Source organism: Glycine max, chromosome 9, assembly GCF_000004515.6.
Source record: "Glycine max cultivar Williams 82 chromosome 9, Glycine_max_v4.0, whole genome shotgun sequence".
Lineage (NCBI taxonomy): Eukaryota > Viridiplantae > Streptophyta > Magnoliopsida > Fabales > Fabaceae > Glycine > Glycine max.
The window spans coordinates 7,246,541-7,267,252 of record NC_038245.2 but is presented as its reverse complement, the minus strand read 5'-3'; the positions used below and the strand labels follow the sequence as shown (position 1 = coordinate 7,267,252).

Sequence of the window (20,712 nt, the reverse complement as noted above, 5' to 3'; positions counted from 1 at the left end):
TGATAAAGATAAAAAAGGATAAGATAAGAAAAATAAAAGATAACAAAAATAAAATATTAAGGTAAAAAAGATAAGTGATAATCTGCTAAAAATCTTCTTTTTTTGATATTTTCTCGATCTTTTTCTCTTTTAATCTATCATTTTCAAATCTGAAAGTCATAAATAATAAAAATATTAATTCTTATTATTTAAGCCAAAAGTAATTGTTAAATAAATATTTTTAATGATATTTCAATATATTTTTATTATAAAAAAGAGCTCATATCATATTTAGTAGTTGTAGCAGGCTAAAAACATTTTTCTCCTCATGTGTGGGCTAAAAATAGCTCATATCATATTTTTATTATAAAAACATTTTTTCGAACTAGGCTTCTTGTTGACAATATATACTAAAAATTGGTTAATAGTATTTGATATGCAGGGTAAATAATATGTAATAATTATTGTCTTTTAATCACTTAACGATTTTATTTTAATATTTATTATTATTTCGAGTTTTATGAAAAGAAGATGAAGATGGAGAAGCCTCAAACTACTTCAAATATGAAATCATTTGTTGTTGGAGATGTTTAAATTTCATATTCTAAATTTATTGCTTGAATTTTCTTTTGTTAAAACATTATTTATTTTATTGATGTAATTGTCTAATTATTGAGATTTTATTTACATTTGTATTAAACTTAACTTGATTGCATTATATTTTTATTAAAATTAAAATTCTTTTAAAACTAAGCCCGTGGATCGGCCCGTTTGACCCGCAGGATATGCGGGGCGGGGGCGGACCAATTTATGTGGTCCGTGTAAGAAGCGAGACGGATTGAACCGATCCACTACCAATGCGGGCTTACGCGGACGGACCTTACGTGGGACGGACTGACCCGTTTATCCACCCCTACTTATAATTGTATGGTTAAACTAAAATAATTTTTTGTGTTAGTTGATCTATTCATTTATTGTTCTTTAAAATGAATTATTTATTTTCTTTCATGCAAAAATTGTTTCTATTGAGTTTTAATATTTTCTTTTTAACAGATTTGGTTTCTTCAAAGTAAAAAGTTCATTTTCCTAATTATTATCAACTTTCACTAAAAAAAATAGTTATTATTAACTTTGCATTTTATGTGATGATTGGCAAAATTTATGAAGTGTGAATTGAAGTAACTGCATGAAATTTTATTCATAAAAAATGATATACTTTAAATGATAAAATATAATATAATAAAAAATAAATTAGACCCTTAAATGATGGTTGGAAGACCATGCAGATGTAAGAAGTCAGAAAGAAAATGTATTAATAAAGATGTAGGTATTTTATTCAAAAGATTCGAGTTATTTGCTCATATAAATTAATTAAGAAAACAAATTACATTGTTCTTTTATTTTTAAACAGTTTATCTTCTCCACTTTCTAGGTGGAGGATATTGGAGAAGTTGATCCGAACACATTACTATCCTGAACGTTAGCTCACCAAATTCATGAACGTCTTGTTCATAAGAAATATCATTCGTTTTATTTTTAAAGTCAAATGCGAGTTTTACGTGATGTAATCGTTGGAACCACTACTTAATATAAATATGTTGATACGCGATGAATATAAAAAATTTATATAAAGAGATCTCTGGCAACATGTTTTATATATAAGACACTTGTTAACAATATATTTGTTGGTGCCTTTTGTGGAAATTATTTTGATAACTTATGTACATATCTATTAGTTCCTTATCATTATTATTTTTTTACATAAGCAAATAGTTTCATATAGAATATATAAGTGTTTACTACTTTATGTACCATGAAAAATTCGATGTTATACTGTCGACGGCATTTCTAACGTATTGAAATAGTAACGGTGAAAGTGACAAAGTAACATGGTTTTCTTAGAGAGCAATTTATTTGCGTCATGTGATCGAGACCAATCAACATTAGATACACTATATTTTTTTTTTACAAGTAACACATTTTTTAAGATATAATTCTTTTAAGGAGTTTGTCAATTATTTTTCAGGAGAGTATAATTTATAACATAAAATATATTTATAATTTTAAATTAAAAAATAATAAATGATACTATAATAAAATATAAAAATATAAATAATAGATTCTAAATTTATTATTATTATTTTCATTAGTAATTTTAATTGTACTTTATCATTTCAAATTGATGCAGTCGTGACTTTGCCCTGGAGTAAAATTAAAGAGGATAGTTACACATTTTAAATGTACAAAATAAAAAACAATTTTAAAATATTCAAATTTGTTTATAATCAGGTGGATTCGATTTGAATTTATCAATAAAATTGTACAAATCTAACTCAATTTAACTAATTTTGATTGTGCCGGAGAGTTTAATTAAATGTGATCATATTCTAGTTTTGAAACTCTTATATCATATATCAATAATCAACAACATTTACATTATCTTAAAAAACCAATTAATGTCAATATTTTTTAACATACAATTCTTAAAAAAATTCAGTATATTTGATCACATGCACCTAATGAATTCATTTATCAAAGGCTTGTTTGGATAATTTTTTTCAAAAGTATTTCAAGAAGAAAACAATAAAAAGTAAAAAATTAAAATAATTTTTTTCATAAGTTAAATTATAAAATATTTTTCATAAATTTTCAAAAATGATTTTTAATTTAGGTATAAATTAATTTTAGTTTATAAATAAGTTCGTTTTTTTTTTCCTTCTAGTGCTTTGATTATTTTTTTGGCAAAGGATCATAAAACATATCCTCCAGCAATTATAGAATATGTTACCCAAAAAATATAGGAATATTCTTTGTGGATCATTCACATTTATTCTGCACTCAATATATTTTTAAGAATTTTAAGTTTATCCTTTTCACTTCTTCTTCGCTTCTTCCTTCCTTGTTTTCTTCTTACATCATTTACTAGCGTTTTTTTGTTCGCAAAACTCTTCCTTCCGTGTACCATATAAATTATCAATCCGTATGAGTTACTCACGATGGGGAGGCAAGATAGGATAGAAGATAAATGGTGAAGATAAACAGAGGGGAAGGGACATACTGGCGACATAACAACACGGAAGGGAAGGAGACGTTAATGGTGTCGCGACGCATTAGGAAAGGAAAGGAGATATGAATGGTGTGTGAAGGGATGGATGTATATGAGTTTTAATTGAAAGATAATTTAATATTTTTATTTCAATCAGGTGTAGAAGAAATTTGTATGATAATGAAATAATAACCAAAAAAATATATAGTACTAGTGCAGCTATGGGATTCACGTTGCTTTCCAACCCAAATCTATATTAGTTTTGAGGGTTTTTTTTATACAATCTCTACCGAGTTCTTAACAAAATAGAAGTCAATTTTTTTCTTCATAATATTATACTTTTTTTTTATTAAATTTTAAAAAAGTTAACATATTTTATATTTTAAATATTTTTAATTTAATTTTTCCAGTTGCACGGATAATAATATAGTACTACTACTATTTTTCTGATTATCCATCTTAGCTCTGAGCCTCTGAACCTTCCATATCCAGGCCACGTGTGGATCATTTGATGTACCATTGGCTCTCATTTCATATTTTTCGTTCCAAGCAGAATATCACAACTTGAGCTTATCCATCATCTGAATATATTGTTCCATTCCAACTAACACATTCTGCCACGCCTTTCACTAATCTGAATTCATGGCTTTAGCACTTTCCTCCACCGCATTGTCAAGTCTTCCAAACAGGTCTTACCCTTTTGGCCCAACCACTCACTATTTTGTTCATTTATGTTGCTTCTTAAACTCTCTTGAGTATGTGTGCTTTCTTTTTTGATGCAGAGAAATTCGTCAAAAGGGTTTCCCAGAAAGAACACCCACATGCTTGAGCCTGACCAGAAGAACAATTGCAAATGCTACAAAAGGAGTCTCAGCTGTCTGTGAACCACTTCCTCCAGATAGACCATTGTGGTTCCCTGGTAGCTCACCTCCTGAGTGGCTTGATGGCAGGTATGCTTCACAAGTTAAATTAGTCACAAAAAATATCTTCAATTTTCAGCTAGTTTTCTGTTAATTTCGTAACACAAATTATACTTTTAATTTGTATGTCTAAGGTTTGAATTCAATTACAATACACTGAATGAGATAGCTCAACTCTCTATAATACTTCTATCTGACTCACATGATTCTCTCCGATAAAAAAAAAAATGATACTTATGGTTTAAAAGAATACACTAAATGTAAAGGTTTTTAATAATATGATTATAAATTTCAATCTAATTGAAGATAATTAACTTTTTTTGTGATAATTATTTACAAGTCATATCCAGATACTAAAATGATTTCTAATTTACACGAGTTCTTAATATCAAACCTTGTTATTGTCATTACTCCTTAAAAAAAACAAGAGTGTCTTCTAGTTAATTAATAGTGTAACTGCCCTCACATGTATAAAAATTAAACTTTATAAATAGAAAATGGTTTAAGAAAACAAAAAATTGAGCATAGGAATGGTGTTTAATTGTTTACAGCCAAATGACAGAGCCTAGCTATTATCAAACACTTTGGCTTAATTGTTTCAATTTTCTGCCTATTGCAGTCTTCCTGGTGATTTCGGATTCGACCCTCTTGGATTAGGTAAACAAGTGTTGCTTTTACCATGTACTTCAAAATGGTCCAGAATACATAGTCATGGGACTGTTACTTCCTGCACCTCCAAAATTTACTTTCTGCACTCCATTACATATGTCTAATTCCAAAATGTAAGGGAATGCAGGAAGTTTTAGGCTAGTTGTGGTTCACTAAGAACCCATGTGGTTGTTTTGTTTGAATCAGGGTCTGATCCAGAGTTGTTAAAGTGGTTCGCTCAGGCAGAACTAATGCATTCAAGATGGGCAATGCTGGCAGTGTTCGGAATTCTGGTCCCCGAATTGCTCGAAAGAATCGGCTACATCGAGAACTTCTCTTGGTACGATGCTGGCACACGAGAGTATTTTGTGGACCCCACAACCTTATTCGTCGTGCAAATGGGCCTGATGGGCTGGGTGGAGGGTCGAAGATGGGCCGACATTGTTAACCCAGGGAGTGTTGACATTGAGCCCAAAGTGCCACACGTCACGAACCCAAAGCCCGATGTTGGGTACCCTGGTGGGCTTTGGTTTGACCCAATGATGTGGGGAAGAGGTTCGCCTGAGCCAGTGATGGTTTTGAGGACCAAGGAGATCAAGAATGGAAGACTTGCAATGTTGGCTTTTGTTGGGTTCTGGTTCCAAGCTATTTATACAGGGGAAGGACCCATTGAAAATTTGATGGCACACCTTGCTGATCCTGGTCACTGCAACATTTTCTCGGTAATGTTTTGTTCCTTCATTTATTCTATTGTCACCTTGATTAATTTGTTAACAGAATTTAAATGCTTAGAATTGAAAAGTACTACTTGTGTAGATAAATTTGTTTATAAATATTTTTTGGAGAAGAAAATACGACATCTAAATGAAATAAACTTTTCTTATAGACTAAAATGATCTATTCATGATTTAAAATAAGCTAAATGAGAATTGTATTTAACTTATGAAAGAAACTTATTTTTATTTTCTAATTTTCTCTTATTATAAATACTTGTAGAAAAGTTTATCTAAACATATCTGTAATAAGATTTGAATTAAAGATTAACATAGATTATTATAGAATACCAAAAGAATTGTGTTTAAGTTTTTTTCCCTTTAATTTACTCTCCCACTATTCTCATAGATTTTAAACAGTTGTGAAGGATATGTTATGAGGATGGTAGTGACAAATTGTTAAAATTTGCTTCCCTTGAAAATGCAGGCTTTCACGCGTTAGGGCAATGTACAGTTTGAAGAAAAGAAGACTGAAGATATGCGTCAGGAATGAACATAGTAGCTTTATGCTGCACCAGCAATATCCGTTATTTACTTTAAACATGTACTTGGCTTCCTAATCCAAGCTTTACAATTGACACAAGGTTTTGATTCTTTTAAACAAAATCAAATTGCAATTGCTTTGGATCATTGAGGTATTGAGGTGTCGGGTGTAATTAAGGTAAACCTTAAAAGCATCATTGTAATTTACTCTTTTTTCTATTAAATTACAAGAAGGGAAATTTCGTGTATGGTTCGAAACATTTTCTTTGGATAAGTCAAACCTCAAGTAATGAAGTTAAAGGCTGCATTAACTAGCTAGCCAAGCTCATTCGCTTATTGAGGTTCACGATAAGTTCAAATGTAAGATCGATTTGATCCAAACTCTTAGAACAATTTAAACCCCAATTCACTCTGAGGTTCACAAACAGTGCAAATACATGTTCCTTTTTGGATAGCTGCGAGCGAGAGAGTGCAAGCTATGTTTAAGTGTTAACTCTCAAATTTCTTCTTCAATTTTTTTTTTTTTTTGATACAGGAGAAAGCTACAAAAAGAAACCCAAAACAACAAACTATCTAAACTCAACTATACCTGTTGATTTCTTCTTTAATTTACTTTAATGGTTTCAAGTTATAACAAAACAAAACTGATTTGAAATGAAAAAAGGTTAGATATCTGACTTCAACTAAAATAATTTTTTTTAAAAAAAACTAACAAAGCATTTCACATGGATTTCAGATTTTTTAACACAGAATATGCATCTTAGATTTTATGTTTTGTTTGAGTTTGTTTTAGTTTTTAGTTTTAGGAACAATTTATTGGGGTTACTTCACATAGATATAGTATAAGGAATACCCTTTAAATAGGTTGTTGGTACTTGTTAATATGTATTGATTGAAAGTGATTTTTTTTAAAATAATTGGAAGGTGTTCTTGTTTTAATGCATGACAATATTTTAAAGATTACTTTTTTGTTTCTTATTTATTGGGTACGTGACAATATACACTAGAAAACAAAAACAAAAAAGTTTAAGCTAATTAGTTTTTCATTCTATTAAAATTAATTCATACACTTTTTTCATTATAATAAAACTACAACCTTGAGCAAGTTTGTTTATATCCATTCCTTTTTAAGAAAAATACTATTGCTGGTCATTAGATTTTGATGATTTATTTGAGTTTATTAGAATTGGTCATGTGAAGTATAAAAATTTTAAAAAAGAATTTCTATATTGATTTATGAATATATAAAAGTATTAAAATAATTATTGAAAAATAATTAAATATGTATTTATGAATTATTAAATGATAATTTATAAATTATTTTAAATTAAATTGCAATTTGATTTTCATGATATATTTTAGTTTGTTACATTAATGATCTAATTTTAATATAAATGTTGTTATTATCTTTGTTAAAATATACTACATTGTATAATACAATAGAGTTTTAGAACATTTATTAGTCAATTTGTTAGTTAGTTTATGAAACTCAACTATTATTTGAACAAAGACATTAATTGTTATAATTGTTTAAATTCGTAGATTATGGTTAGAATCAGAGTATTGCGTTGGCTTTAGGCAAAATTTTAGGAAGAATCTTAGGGGGACAAGTTAGTGGTGATGCGGAAGAAGCCCCTTAGTGTTGAAGGCCGACAACATCTGCACAAAGACAACGGGTAGTTGCAGCTGTTGTTAAGGATGTTAAGCATGTGGATCATCCCGCTGATGAGGTTCATGAGTAGCCTCAGGAGCCAGTTACTATTGATGTACGTGCTGATACACAGGGTTTTTCAGGTGGGCCCAAAGATACTTCAGCGTTGACAGATTATGTTCATCATGTGGCAATCAAAGTTTGGAAAGGACAGGTAGTTAATTGTTGAATTATATAAAATTTGAATTACTATTTATTATTTAACTTGAACTAATTAATTTTAATTTTTTTTAGGAATGTACTAACTTAAAGTTGGCCTCTCATGGGAGAAAGGTAGAGAAATTTGGAAGACCTACACCAGAGATTGAAGGCATAGTGGTTGCTACATGATTAAATTCTCTTGATTACATGTTCATTGGACATTAGTGGCAGGGGACTTATATCTGCTTTTGCGGAGAGGTGGCAAAAGGAAACTAGTAGTTTCCATCTTCTGATAGGAGATGTCACTATCACCCTCAATGATGTGGCATCATTGTTACATCTGTCCATTACAAGCGCCTTCCATACCTTCGATGCTCATGATGTAAACCAAGTCGTGGACTTGATAGTTGAGTTGCTTGAAGTTAGTACACAAGAAGCAAAAGATGAGACATTTCAAACCAAAGGGACATATGTTCGCCTAGCCTGACTGCGATATATTTATCGTAGGAAATGTGACGTAGGACAATGGACCGTAGTAGCTCGAGCATATTTATTGCATCTAGTAGGTTGCACACTGTTTGTTAACAAGAGTGTCACACACGTGCATGTGGTATTCTTGGATGCATTTCGTGACCTTAGCCAATCTGGAAGCTATTCATGGGGAGTGGCTGCACTGGTTCATATGTATGACAATTCGAATGATGCATCAAAGAATTTAGCCAGGCAACTTGCAGGATATATCACACTATTATAGGTAATTATAATTTCTCTTAACTTCAATTATTAATTTTATAGTTTATATTTACTATTGATTAGATTTTTTTTGTTTCATTAAATATGTGCAATGTTGGATCTACGAGCATTTCCCTACTATTGCTTATGTTGTTGTTGATGAGGATTATCATGAAAGGAAACCATGTGCTTGTCGATGGAAGTCTGGGAAGGCATTACCAATGTTGACATATCATAAGTGCTTGGATAGATTGACATCAGATGCTAATTGTTGGATTTCTTATGATGACCACCGTTCATTTAGAGAATTTGAGCTCATCTCATTATTTTCCAGACATATCAGATGGGGTTCATGTATTGTCATACACCGACCAGAAAGGGTAGTGCAACAATTTAGTTATGTGCAGACCATTCCTCCACATGTTGCTGCTCCATCCTTATCTATTGAGGAGACTAATGATAAATGATTTCAGTTTTCATAATACCTTCCACTGGTTGGACAAATTTGTATTGCTCCAGGGCAGTGTGCAACAAACTACATGAAGTGATTCTATAGGATACCTTACCCCTTCATGAGTCTGACATAACCTAGGGATCCTCCTAGACATCCACCCATGGTGCATGATGATACATTTATTGTACCTGATCCTCTTCAACAACTCATCAACGCAACAACTATACTAGAACCACCTGCACCTACTGATATAGATATGCCTCGACATGCAGTGGTATAATATAATTTCAATTCATTGTTAGTCATTTTTTGCGTCATGCTTTCAATAAATACTTTTTACCTTGTTGTCAATATCGTAGGATGCTTGTCAATTGATAGCAGGAATTCTGGAACACATGATCAACACGAGGATGATTGTTGTTGGAATTAAAGCATACACTTTGACTAAGCATTGCCTGAGATTGGCCAGGGGTACCCCTGAGTGTTAGTCGTTATTTACGTCTAACTTTTGTATTTAATAGTTACATAAAATTAGCATCTTTCCTCCAATTTATGGTTCTTTTTGTAGGAATTGTATATATTTTCATGTTTAGTTTGATTTTATATAGTAGATACTCCCATTTTGTGAATTAATGTTGAAATCACTTCAATTTCAAGCTAAAAGGAGATAATGTTCAAGCAACTAATGTCTCACTAAGGGAGACATATGGCTTAGCGAGTGACATCCGCTAACCGAGGCAAGCAGCTCGCTTAGCGTGCTAGGAAATCTTAGAAGAGGATCAGTCAAAATATGTGATCACCCAGCGCGCCGCAAGCTCCCCCAGCGAGTCGTTTGTCTCTTCTCGCACTCAGCGCGCCCAGCTTGCTAAGCCAAAATTCACTTACTGTCGCTTAGTGAGCCAATCTCGCTAAGCGAGCCTTCAGAAGCTGAAATGTCCAAGTAGCCTTTAAGACACTGAAGTTGGTGAAACTAAAGAAGGGAGTCAAAAAACAGAGCCAAGGGAAGAGCTAAAGCGATAGAAATGGAGCCACCAAGAGAGTTTAGGTTAGAGGAGTGAGATTAGGATTCTAGAGGTTGAAGGAGACATGCGCAACCCTTTTTAGCCATTTTCCTTCACTCAAACTTTATTCTTCTTTGTATTGAAAGCTCATTACTTGTAATGGAAGGCTAAACCTCTTGTTTGGGAAGTTCTGCTGAACCCTTGATGTAACATTCTTTCACTATTTATTTAATTTTGTTTTTATGTGTTCATTGCTTCTATCTATGCTTATTTTTACATGCTTGTGGCTTGATCACCCATTTGTATGTATAGTTAGGATTTTTAGCATTGGAAAGTACTTTAAAGCCTTAGAACTTGATAGAGCAAGCTAGAAAACTGTATGTCTAGGAATGGAGTGCAGCGATCTAGTCCATATTATGTTGTAGACTTAATGCGACTTTTTTAGGCTGAGTTTGTTGAGGGATCAAGGACGAGGTTTAAAGACAATTAGGCCCATTCACTAGAGGGATCTTGGTTTGGGTAATTTCTCAGCATAAGAATACTAGGATAGCATTAAATAGAGAAAAATACATAGCAACATCAAGGAAAATTCAGTAGAATGACCCAATGCTTTTTACTTAACTGTTTTTACTTCTCAAACCTTAGATATTTAGTTTATAGCTAGATAGATTTTAGAAAAAAAACCCAATTTGATATTTACTTGTTTTCGGTTTATACAAATGTTTGCTCACTGGATGTATAGTTCTGAGTGAAATAAATTTCCTGTGGATACGATACTCGGTCTTACCGTTTTAATATACTACTTGTGCGAATTGATGCACTTGCCAATCGGCTAAACACTGAGCAACATAATATTTATGTTCAACCGAGACGAAGGCGGGATACACCGTACACATAAAGATACTCGGGATTGATTAAGTGGTATAGGACCGATGTATGCATTATGACTCAACAAGGATCAATATTTGTTATTATTTGACAAACAAGTATGTTATGACTAAGATTTTAATTTGCGATTATGTAGTATTTGAATATTAAGTTATTTGCCTAACTAGAATATGTTCAATCCAAATTCGTAAAATGACTAAACCCTAAACCCTCAATCCATAAAACATAAACCTTAAATTGTGTAAGCCTTAAACCTTGAGCTAACTAAACCCTAATTCCTAAAATGAGTAAGCCTTAAACACTCAATCCTCAATTAAATAGCTTTCATAAACCCTAATCTCCTAAAACATAAACCATAAACTAAATAAGCCCTAAACCCTAAAATAAGTAAACCCTACACCCGAAACCCTAATCCATAAACTAACTCAGCCCTAAACCTTGAAATAAGTAAAGCCTACACCCTAATCCCTAATCCATAAACTTTACACCATAATCCATAAACCCAGCACCCTAAACCCTAGACCATTAATCGTAAACCCTAAATCCTAAACTAACTAAGGTATAAACCCTAACAACTAACTCTTAACTAAGCCAACCCTAAACCCTATATTCAGTAAGCCCTAACCCATAAAACCTAAGTGTAAAATAAATCAGCGCTAACACTTACACTAGGTGAACCATAAACCCTAAACCCTAAGCCTTAAGACCTAAACTTTAAACACCTTACAACTAACAAACTAAGCCCTAAACCTTTAACCATACAATAAGTAAACCCTAAACCTCGTAAACTTTAAACCCCAAAATTATTTCTTCCTTTTATGTCTTGCCTTATTTTCTAATATGAATATTTGCACAGTTGATGAATACGTAAAAGAAATAATTATATGAATGTCCATTGAAATGCACGTTAATTACCACAATACACGACAACCCCATAATTATTTCACAAGTATGTAAGTTTGAAACATTTCCTTAAAAATAACTAAATGTTTGATCTTCTCTAAAACAACAAAGTGTGTTGTCAACATTATTAAATTGGTATACTGTTGCATTCTACTAATATAAGGTATAGACCACTGCTTTGCATGATAATGACAATGTTGACCATAACAAATTTGCTAGCGGTAAGAGACAATTATCTCTTAAAAATACTTGTTACATAAGCACATACATATTCAAATGATCACAACACATTTTATAATAAAAAATACACAAACACGATGAGCATGATTTTACTTGAACAAAATGATTGTCATACATATGACCAATACACATAACGCGATGTACAAAACAATCTCTCGGTGGTTGACTTCTAAGAGAAAAAATGTCATGCTTTGTTAGAGAGAAAGAGAAACAAGGATGACGTTATACCTTGATGTAATCACATAACCCATGCCAGTTATATTCATGGTAACCTGCACATAACAATTTTAATTAGATTTATTTACAGAAAATTAATCCATCAAAATCTAACAAATAACTTATATACCATGGATAATCCATCAACAAGTAGTGACCACTTTAATTCCTCAAATTTGTCTATGCCACCAAGCAGGTTCATATACTAATCAGACCATTTTGTAAGTTTTTTAAGTAAATGATTACGAACCAAAGATCATGAATCTTCACCCATACATAATAAGGCAACAATTGCACGATATCCACAATTACCATCAGGTTTAACATCGACAATGTTTTCAATGAAATCATGAATGCATGAATAAAATTGATCCAATATGGTTTAAGTAGTTTCTTATATAAGGTAGTCTTATTGATACCACCCATGCCCCAAATTCCAATGATGTCTTCTTGCTCTTTGCATGTCAATGATTCTACTACATTTGCAATTATTTTGTCAATTCCAAGGATTCCTTTTGAGTTAACTAGGGGTTTACCCAACCTTGCTAGCTCAAGATTGACCATTTCTTTATGTAACACAATATCATTTCTATATGACACAAACAAATAGAGAAAGAGTGTTAAAATCAATGTCGTTAATATTAGCTCCTCTATTTGGACTATTGCAGTGGCAAAGGACGATGATGCCCCCCAGCGGCGAAGGCCTACTGCAGCTGCCCGTAGGCAGCGACAACAGGAGCGTGTTGTTGAGGATCCTCCTACGGCCGTGGAGGAATTGAACAAAGAGCAGTAAAAAGCACCTATTAAAGAAGTTGTTATTTATGTTGAGGGTTTTCCAGGCGGATCCCATGACACGTCAGTTCTGAGAGATTTTGAAAATCTTATTGCTCTTATAGTTTGGAATGGAGAGGTATGTAATTATTAAAAAACACGTAGTTTACAACTTAATTATTTTTTTACATTATCGATATTATTGTTTGCAGGAATGTTCTAAGTTAAAGCTATCTTCCCATGGAAGGAAGATGACTAAGTTCGAGAGGCCTACTCCAGAGATTGAAGGCCTTGTGGCTGCCAGCGGACTAAGTCCTTTGATCGCATGTTCCCTAGATATGAGTGATCGAGGACTAATGTCTGCTTTTGTAGAACACTGACATAAGGAAACTAGTAGTTTCTATTTGCCCATCAGAGAGGTGACTATCACCTTGGATGACGTGGCATCGTTGCTACATTTGCCTATCATAAGGGCGTTCCACAGCTTCTAGCAACTTCATATCGACAATGTTGTCGACATGTTGGTAGAATTACTCGAGGTCAGCACTGCAGAGGCGAGAGCGGAGACGATTCAATATCATGGCTCTTATGTTCGACTATCATTGCTGCGAGACATGTATCCGACGAAAATCAACGCATGTCACTGGATTGTAGCAGTGCGAGCGTATTTGTTGCATCTGCTTGGAAGCACATTCTTTGCTAACAAGAGTGTCACACACGTGCACATGGTATTCTTGGATGCACTGCGTGACTTGACGCATAGTGAGACTTACGCTTGGGGTGTTGTTGTACTTGTGCACATGTATGATAATTTAAATGAGGCATCAAAGACCACAACTAGGTAGCTTGCAGGATATATCACTATATTACATGTTAGTTCAAATGTTACGAATTTTTTTTCATTGGCATTGATTATTATATGTTGTCACATATTTTAATGAATATGTTTGCAAAATATATTTAGTTTTGGATCTACGAGCATTTCTCGTCCGTTGGTTCCGCCCTAGCTACCGAGGATTATGACGAGAGGAGACCGCGTGCATATCGATGGACCTCTGGCAAGGCACTGCCTATGTTGACGTATCGTAGGCGTCTGGAAAGGATGACCCCTGACGTAGTTGACGTATCACAGGCGTCTGGACAAACTGATTTATAATTTTGGTGCCTTACTTACGGACACATTTTTAATTATGCGATACAAATTTTTGTCATCTGTTTATCGTTAACTAGCCGTTAATGTTGATTTCAGGAACAAATTAATTCGTCCATAACAAATTACGAATGTATGTTTTATGTAACATTGAAGCATCATAAATCGTTCTCAAAGTTGACAACACACTGTAAATTGCATGTGTATGTTTTAAAAAAAAATGAATATTACACGTACGTACTGACATCTAAATGACTACTCAATTGTTTTGGTTTTGATAGTAATAATGCATGTCTGATGCAAAATTAAAGCACGACACAACATTGTTGTACCTGACAACACATAGGAAGTGACACGTGTCTATTAAAAAAAAATAACACAAGTAGTCTCAGTGAACAACATCTATATATACCACAACAACACTCTCAAAAATCACACATTCTCACCCAATCTAACTTTAGAAACCAAATTTTACAAGAAACTATGACATTTTTTGGAGAAACAAGCAGTCAGACCATTGTCAACTCTAGATTAGCTTTTATTTTTCCGAATGAATCAATTATTCACAACAAATCTGGTGTTTATTTCCAAAGTTCCACTCTGATACCCATTTGAGTACCTAATGATTGTGGTTTTGAAACGCTAAAAAGCAGAATGCACAATACTCTTCAACTAATCGACGATCAATATTTGGATGAAATTTACTACCAGCAATCATTTGCAGATGTAGGTAACTAATTTGGCTTTCAATCTATGCAATTGAAAAATGATGATGTTAACACAATGTTAATGTGTAATGATCAATGCACGTGTGTTGGCCCGATTGAGTTATTAAGTACCATTGGTAGAACACTGGATGATATATTAAACTTACTTCAAGCCACTATGACGCCTACTCATGATGCCTTGCTATATTACAACCAGAGGTGGAACATGCCACGCCAAAAAATGTGTAGACGAGTTGTTCCCAAAGTCTGTAGAGTACTGATAAGGAAGTCGCAAAATTTTGGTTTCTATACAATCATTATTGCAGGGAGTTGCTATTAGCACTGTCCAAATTGCTATTAATATGATTCACGTGTTCTTTAACAATATCCCAAAAAATGTACTTTTATGACAAAAACATAATGAAATATTATTTTTGTTGCCAATATGGAATGAAAAAACAAAGGACAATGAAAACATGATTATGTTGTATAAGTTTTCAATAGAATCATATTTCTGTTATTTTTGTTCACTTGTATTTAAATAACAAATTCGTGATTCCATTGTTAAGTGTGGATGAAAAAAAAATAAAACAATGAGAATATGATTTCATTATACATTATATAATGCAATCGTATTTTTATTATTTTTTCATCTCATTTGTGCAACAAAAATACGAGTTGCACATTGTTCGACAACATAATCGTATTTCCATTGTTAGCCCAACATCACCAACCACCCTGACACAACATCCCCAACCCATTAATAGTAACACAGATTCAACAACAAAATCTAACAATGAGAAACATATCGGGTGCGTAGTCTCAACGGGGCAAGGGGTGTGCGGTGTTGCTCGGATCTTGAAGGCACGGTGGCTCAACACAGATATGGTGGGGCGATGTGGTTGGTGTGACGCAACGCCAATCTGGTTAAGCGAGATGGTGTTGGATTTGATCTCTGCCCAGAAGGTCCTCTAAGAGTGCGAGACCCTCCTGGACCACCACCACACCTTAGATGTCGACAAGATCCTCTCCAACAACGACGTTGGTACGGCGCAACACGAAGGGAAGGAGGATTCTTTTTTTGTGACGACACCACTGAGGAAGAGGTGTTGAAGAACAGACTTGTGGAGGGAAAGCACCGTCATCCCCGTCGTGTGCGTCGTTGAGGGAAACCAGGCAAAGGAAGGAGGGGAAGACTGAAGAGGAAGAGGAAGCAAGTGAAGGAAACTGCACACGGGTTATTTTGGTCCTTTCCTTAGAATTTTAAAATTAGGTAGTGTGAATAATTGTTCTCCTATTGCTTGTTGTAAATATTTGGTTTAAGCTTTTGTCTCCCGTGGATTCCTTGCCTAGTGTCCAAAAATGGATTCATGGACTGTAGTAATTTAATAAAATATTAATCAATTTGTTTAAATTTATTTATTGAAATAAGTGTTTATTTTAATAAAATAAATAATTTTTTTAGTGTACTTGTTTTTGCTTTAAAAAAAATCATTTTTCACTTATTTTAAAAATAAATCTTATCTGTCTTTTTAAGAAAATACTTATATAAAAACATTTATTTTAAAGTTATTTTTTTAAATTTAGAAAAGCACACTCATTATGTAAGTCCACATGATACAATTGGAAATTTTTGAAATTTAAAAAAAGAAAGATGTGATCCCATTGGAATTGTAAAAGAAAAATGTCCATGTGATTTATAATAATTATATTTATTTTAATATAGAAAAAATAGAATGTTTACTATCCATGTAAACTAATTTTACTCAGTAATTATATATGATAAATTCCTTGATAATAATTAACTTAAGTCATACCAATAATAATTTTTTAATTAACAATCTAAAGAAATTGTAGTATAAATTAATTAGTCTAATTTTTTTTATTCAATTTATTTATTTCCTCTCCCAAAATTAGTTACCACAATGAGATTAGTGTATGTTGAGCTTTGATTAATTTCGAAGGAAAAAATATTCTACAACCATCCCTGCACATTCAAGCAAACTATACCTATAACTTCAAGAATTTAAATAATGGAATAATTACGTTAGGAAAGACTTTATTTAATAAACACCATCTCTTGAGTTTTTTTTTTTTTTTTTATCTGTGGGGATTTTTTATCAAATAAAAGATGTCACTTTTTTATCTTAAAAAGTTCAGAAAATTTTAAGCTGTTTTATACACTAATATTTAAATTAATGACATTCTAAAAAAGTTGGTAGATGGTTGGATTTTTTAAATTTGTTAATAGGGTTCAATTTCTTGATTGTACGTATGAAAAAAAATTTGTTGACAGAAAAAATCTATTTTGAACATCTTTACATTTCGATAATTAGATTAACCACAATAACATATTATGTCTTTAGTTTCAGAACTAGCATGTAAATATGCTACCCAAGTATCTCTTTCCGCTGCTCAGGAGCAGCACCAACAAGCATGCGATGCAGCATTTTTTACCCCCTGGGACTCTCAACCAGAGTTTGAACCACCAGATGAGGAATTGTATGCTTTTTCCATGTCATGCTGGCATTCCCTAGGTATGTACTTATCCAACTATCGGTTCTCTTCAAAGGATAGATACTTTAGAAATCAGAACTTTCAAAACATGTATAGAAAGGGATTAAAAAACAAAAACTTTGAAATGATCTTTATTTATTTATTTTTATATTGAAAACTGAAAAGAACATTTTTTTACTAGTCCTAATTTCAAATTTAGTTTCTGGATATGTTTAGAACATATTAAAAGTGCTATTGAATGAAAGAAGTGGTACTAGTACTTCCAAGAGACCAGATATTTGTGTAGAGAATGTTCACTACAGAAGCATGTACTTGACTCTCTGAGCACAAATCGGATCTTCACAAGGAGAATTTGAACATTTTCTTTTTCAAACATAAAATTGAATTGATATAATAAAATAAAAAGTGAAAACAAGTAAAAAAAAAGTCATACAAAAAACTATTGAATTCCAAAAAACTATTGTTTGCTTAAAGTAGATTTTGTAAGTGCTATTTGTCTCATGTGAGTGAACGATTGAAACTTGTTGAAATAGAACAATGTCATAAGAATTTTAAGACAATGCAACATTTGAATTCCAAAAAACTATTGTTTGCTTAAAAAATACTAATTGATAAAAAATAACTAGTTGCAATAACTGATCCATGTTTTGAATGGCTAACAGGAGTCATATAACAGACTACTGATAAACCAAATAAAAAAAGCAAACTGTCTACAACACTTTGGTTCTGTTTCTCCTCCCTCTTTTAAGTGTTCATAGTCAATTTTGAATTTCTTATTTTAAATGACCATACAACTCTATTTCAATGAGAATAATAGTGGCAATTTCCAGACAAGGGAGTTCACAAGAAAAAAGGAATGGATTTCATTAATAGCATGAAAACACCTTGATATTTTCATTACTCATTAGAATGACTAGAAAAGACAGAAGTGACCATAAATCCCAAGGGCAATCAATCACTCCATGATTCCACAAATATGAAAAGTTAAACAGCAAAAGTCTATTGTCTTAAAACGATACACGCTCAAGAGAAGCATAGATCAATAATTTGTCTTTCTAAAGATGCCCCTTGTCCAGGTCATTGAAGTAAGCATGTTCCATTGCTTTCTTTGCAGAAATCCTCTTGGAAGGCTCATATTCCAACATTTGCTGAAAAGAAGAGAAAAATATAATGAAACAAAAAATCAACAGGAACCACTACTAGAAAGAGTTAGTTAAAGAGCAGCAACTTACGGATAGCAAATCAAGTCCAAGCTCATCCAAACCTGGAACAGCCGTTGACAGACTTTTAGGGTTCCATTGGGGGTATTCATGCCAGTCCTTTAGTTTACTCACCCCTGGCCACACCTCTTCATTTGGAGTACCTAATAGCCTGCATAAACAATCAGGGTAGTACAATTATAAACAAAAGCAAACTAAACAAGTGACACACACACACACACAATACATACACACACATATACCTGAATATATGCAGGAGTTGTTGCAGCTCGGAATCACCAGCAAAGAGAGCTTGTTTGGTGACAAGTTCGGCTGCAATTGAGACACAAATGACATTCATTATTAAACACATGTAACAAACATGAAATAGCGATTGGTTAAACAAGATGTTTATCCTTACCAAATATGCAGCCAACGGACCATATGTCCACTGCCATTGAGTAATGGGTAGCACCCAAGAGGACTTCAGGAGCTCTATACCACAGGGTTAATATCTGAAAATACAAAGGCATTATTAACGAAGGCAGAGGAAAACAAAAGGGTGCTATATATCTCACTTTTCTTTTCTTTTTTATCTACCTCGTGTGTATATTTCTTAATTGGCACAGTAAATGCCCGAGCGAGTCCAAGATCAGCAATTTTAAGCATCATTGTTTTCCGGTCCATCAACAGATTGTGAGGCTTCAAGTCCCTTAATAAATAAATAAAAATTCAAATTATTTCATAATATGTACATACATACATAGTTACATACATGAGTGAGGGAAATGAAAGGGAACAAGGGTTAAGGGTTAAGTACTACCTGTGCAAGATCCCATGACCGTGGCAGAAAGCAATCCCCTTGCAAAGCTGATACATCAAGCTCTGCAACCAAATTCACAAAAATGAATGAATATTGAACAAATTCACAAGAATTGAATGTATATAGAATAGATAGAGTTGTGAGAAATCATAAATATACTAGTATTACTTTGATAGTTTGGGGTGGAATGCTTTGTCCGGTTTGGCGGAAAGAGCGAATGAATTTCTTGAGATCGGTGTCCATGTACTCAAACACCAAGTAGAGCACTGTCTTCCCTTCCTTGTTCTGGCCTTGCTTCACATCCATTAACCTAACGACATGGGGATCGCGAGAGAGCATTCGCAAGATGGAAACCTCGCGGAGAGTGGTGGGAGGGACGCCTTCTTGGTCCTCGTGGAGGCGAGTCTTCTTGAGAGCAACGATCTTTCCGGTGGCCTTCTCTCGTGCCCTGTACACCTTCCCGTATGTCCCTTCTCCGACCTTCTCAAGCTTCTCGAATGCCTCCTTCGCCGACAACACTGCTACTCCTGCGCCCGTCTTCTCCATCTCCATCTCCAACGGCTTCCTTGTTTTTTTGAATTTCAAATCCCGCTCCCCCTACTACTACCCCTTTAACGGCCAATTGGGGATATATATATATATATATAATATACAATAAATTCAGGTATAATCTTATGAACCAAAACAAAACAAAAAATAGTTATTATAAATATTTAAAAAATTAAACAACTCTTTTAAGAATATATATTCTAATTTAATATATAACAAAATAACTTAGTTTTTGGTGATTAAAAAAATATAACCTTGTTAATTAAAATATAAATGTGAATATAGTAATATAGTAAAATTATATCAAGAGTATTTTTTATTTTTATTTTTATTATGAACCCATTTTTCTCACTCTTTCATTTCCATTTCCCCTCCTTAATAAGTATTGTGATAACAAGAAACTTTTTTTTGTTCTAGGGTGGGATAAAAAAAATCTAGACTAAACTTTTAAAATGGATAGTGGATAAAAAATTCTATTAAAATGGATAGTGGATAAAAAATTCTATACTTCTCTTGGCACTTTTTTTCTTTTGATTCGGCCAAAGAAATCCACATATTAGATGAGTTTATTTAAACTTATTTTTTATAAAAATATTTATTTTAATAGAATAAGTAACTTTCTATTGATTTTTACTTATTTTCATAAGCAAATCCTATTTGCTTATTAAAAAATATTTTTAAAAAAAGTGCTTTAGAATTGTTTTTTTAGTTTAAACAAATCAGCCCACTTTATACTTAAGCTTTTACAATTTTTATATGATAATAGGGGGGTGTATTGGATTGGGATTTTGAGAGAATATTTTGACAAAAACAATCTTGAAGATTTTAAAAGATTATGTGGGATTGTATTGATTTTGTGGG

General features: G+C 32.8%; 2 protein-coding genes across 2 annotated transcripts; one reads left to right on the top strand and one right to left on the bottom strand.

Annotated features, from left to right (window-relative positions):
* The first annotated feature begins 3,492 nt into the window (after positions 1-3,492).
* On the top strand, positions 3,493-6,096 carry LOC100800374 (chlorophyll a-b binding protein, chloroplastic-like). The gene is made up of 5 exons (NM_001289287.2): positions 3,493-3,714; positions 3,808-3,975; positions 4,565-4,602; positions 4,801-5,315; positions 5,794-6,096. The coding sequence occupies exons 1-5, from the start codon at positions 3,668-3,670 to the stop codon at positions 5,806-5,808; spliced, it is 783 nt and encodes a 260-aa protein (NP_001276216.2). The 5' UTR covers positions 3,493-3,667; the 3' UTR covers positions 5,809-6,096.
* Positions 6,097-18,119: 12,023 nt separating this feature from the next.
* LOC100799839 (cyclin-dependent kinase B2-2) lies at positions 18,120-19,915 on the bottom strand. The gene is made up of 7 exons (XM_003533742.4): positions 19,471-19,915; positions 19,303-19,364; positions 19,080-19,191; positions 18,901-18,994; positions 18,743-18,812; positions 18,513-18,651; positions 18,120-18,428 (listed from the first exon to the last, which is right to left on the bottom strand). Exons 1-7 carry the CDS (start codon positions 19,852-19,854, stop codon positions 18,336-18,338), a joined length of 954 nt encoding a protein of 317 aa, XP_003533790.1. The 5' UTR covers positions 19,855-19,915; the 3' UTR covers positions 18,120-18,335.
* Positions 19,916-20,712: the final 797 nt, after the last annotated feature.

Excerpts from the sequence above, each read along its gene's own strand:
- LOC100800374 (NM_001289287.2), top strand. The coding sequence starts at position 3,668 with ATGGCTTTAGCACTTTCCTCCACCGCATTGTCAAGTCTTCCAAACAG. Across the intron at positions 3,715-3,807 it reads TTGTCAAGTCTTCCAAACAG|AGAAATTCGTCAAAAGGGTT; the intron begins GTCTTACCCTTT and ends TTTTTGATGCAG. Across the intron at positions 4,603-4,800 it reads ATTCGACCCTCTTGGATTAG|GGTCTGATCCAGAGTTGTTA; the intron begins GTAAACAAGTGT and ends TGTTTGAATCAG.
- LOC100799839 (XM_003533742.4), bottom strand. The coding sequence starts at position 19,854 with ATGGAGATGGAGAAGACGGGCGCAGGAGTAGCAGTGTTGTCGGCGAAG. Across the intron at positions 19,192-19,302 it reads GGTCATGGGATCTTGCACAG|GGACTTGAAGCCTCACAATC; the intron begins GTAGTACTTAAC and ends TTATTTATTAAG. Across the intron at positions 18,813-18,900 it reads GTCCGTTGGCTGCATATTTG|CCGAACTTGTCACCAAACAA; the intron begins GTAAGGATAAAC and ends TCTCAATTGCAG.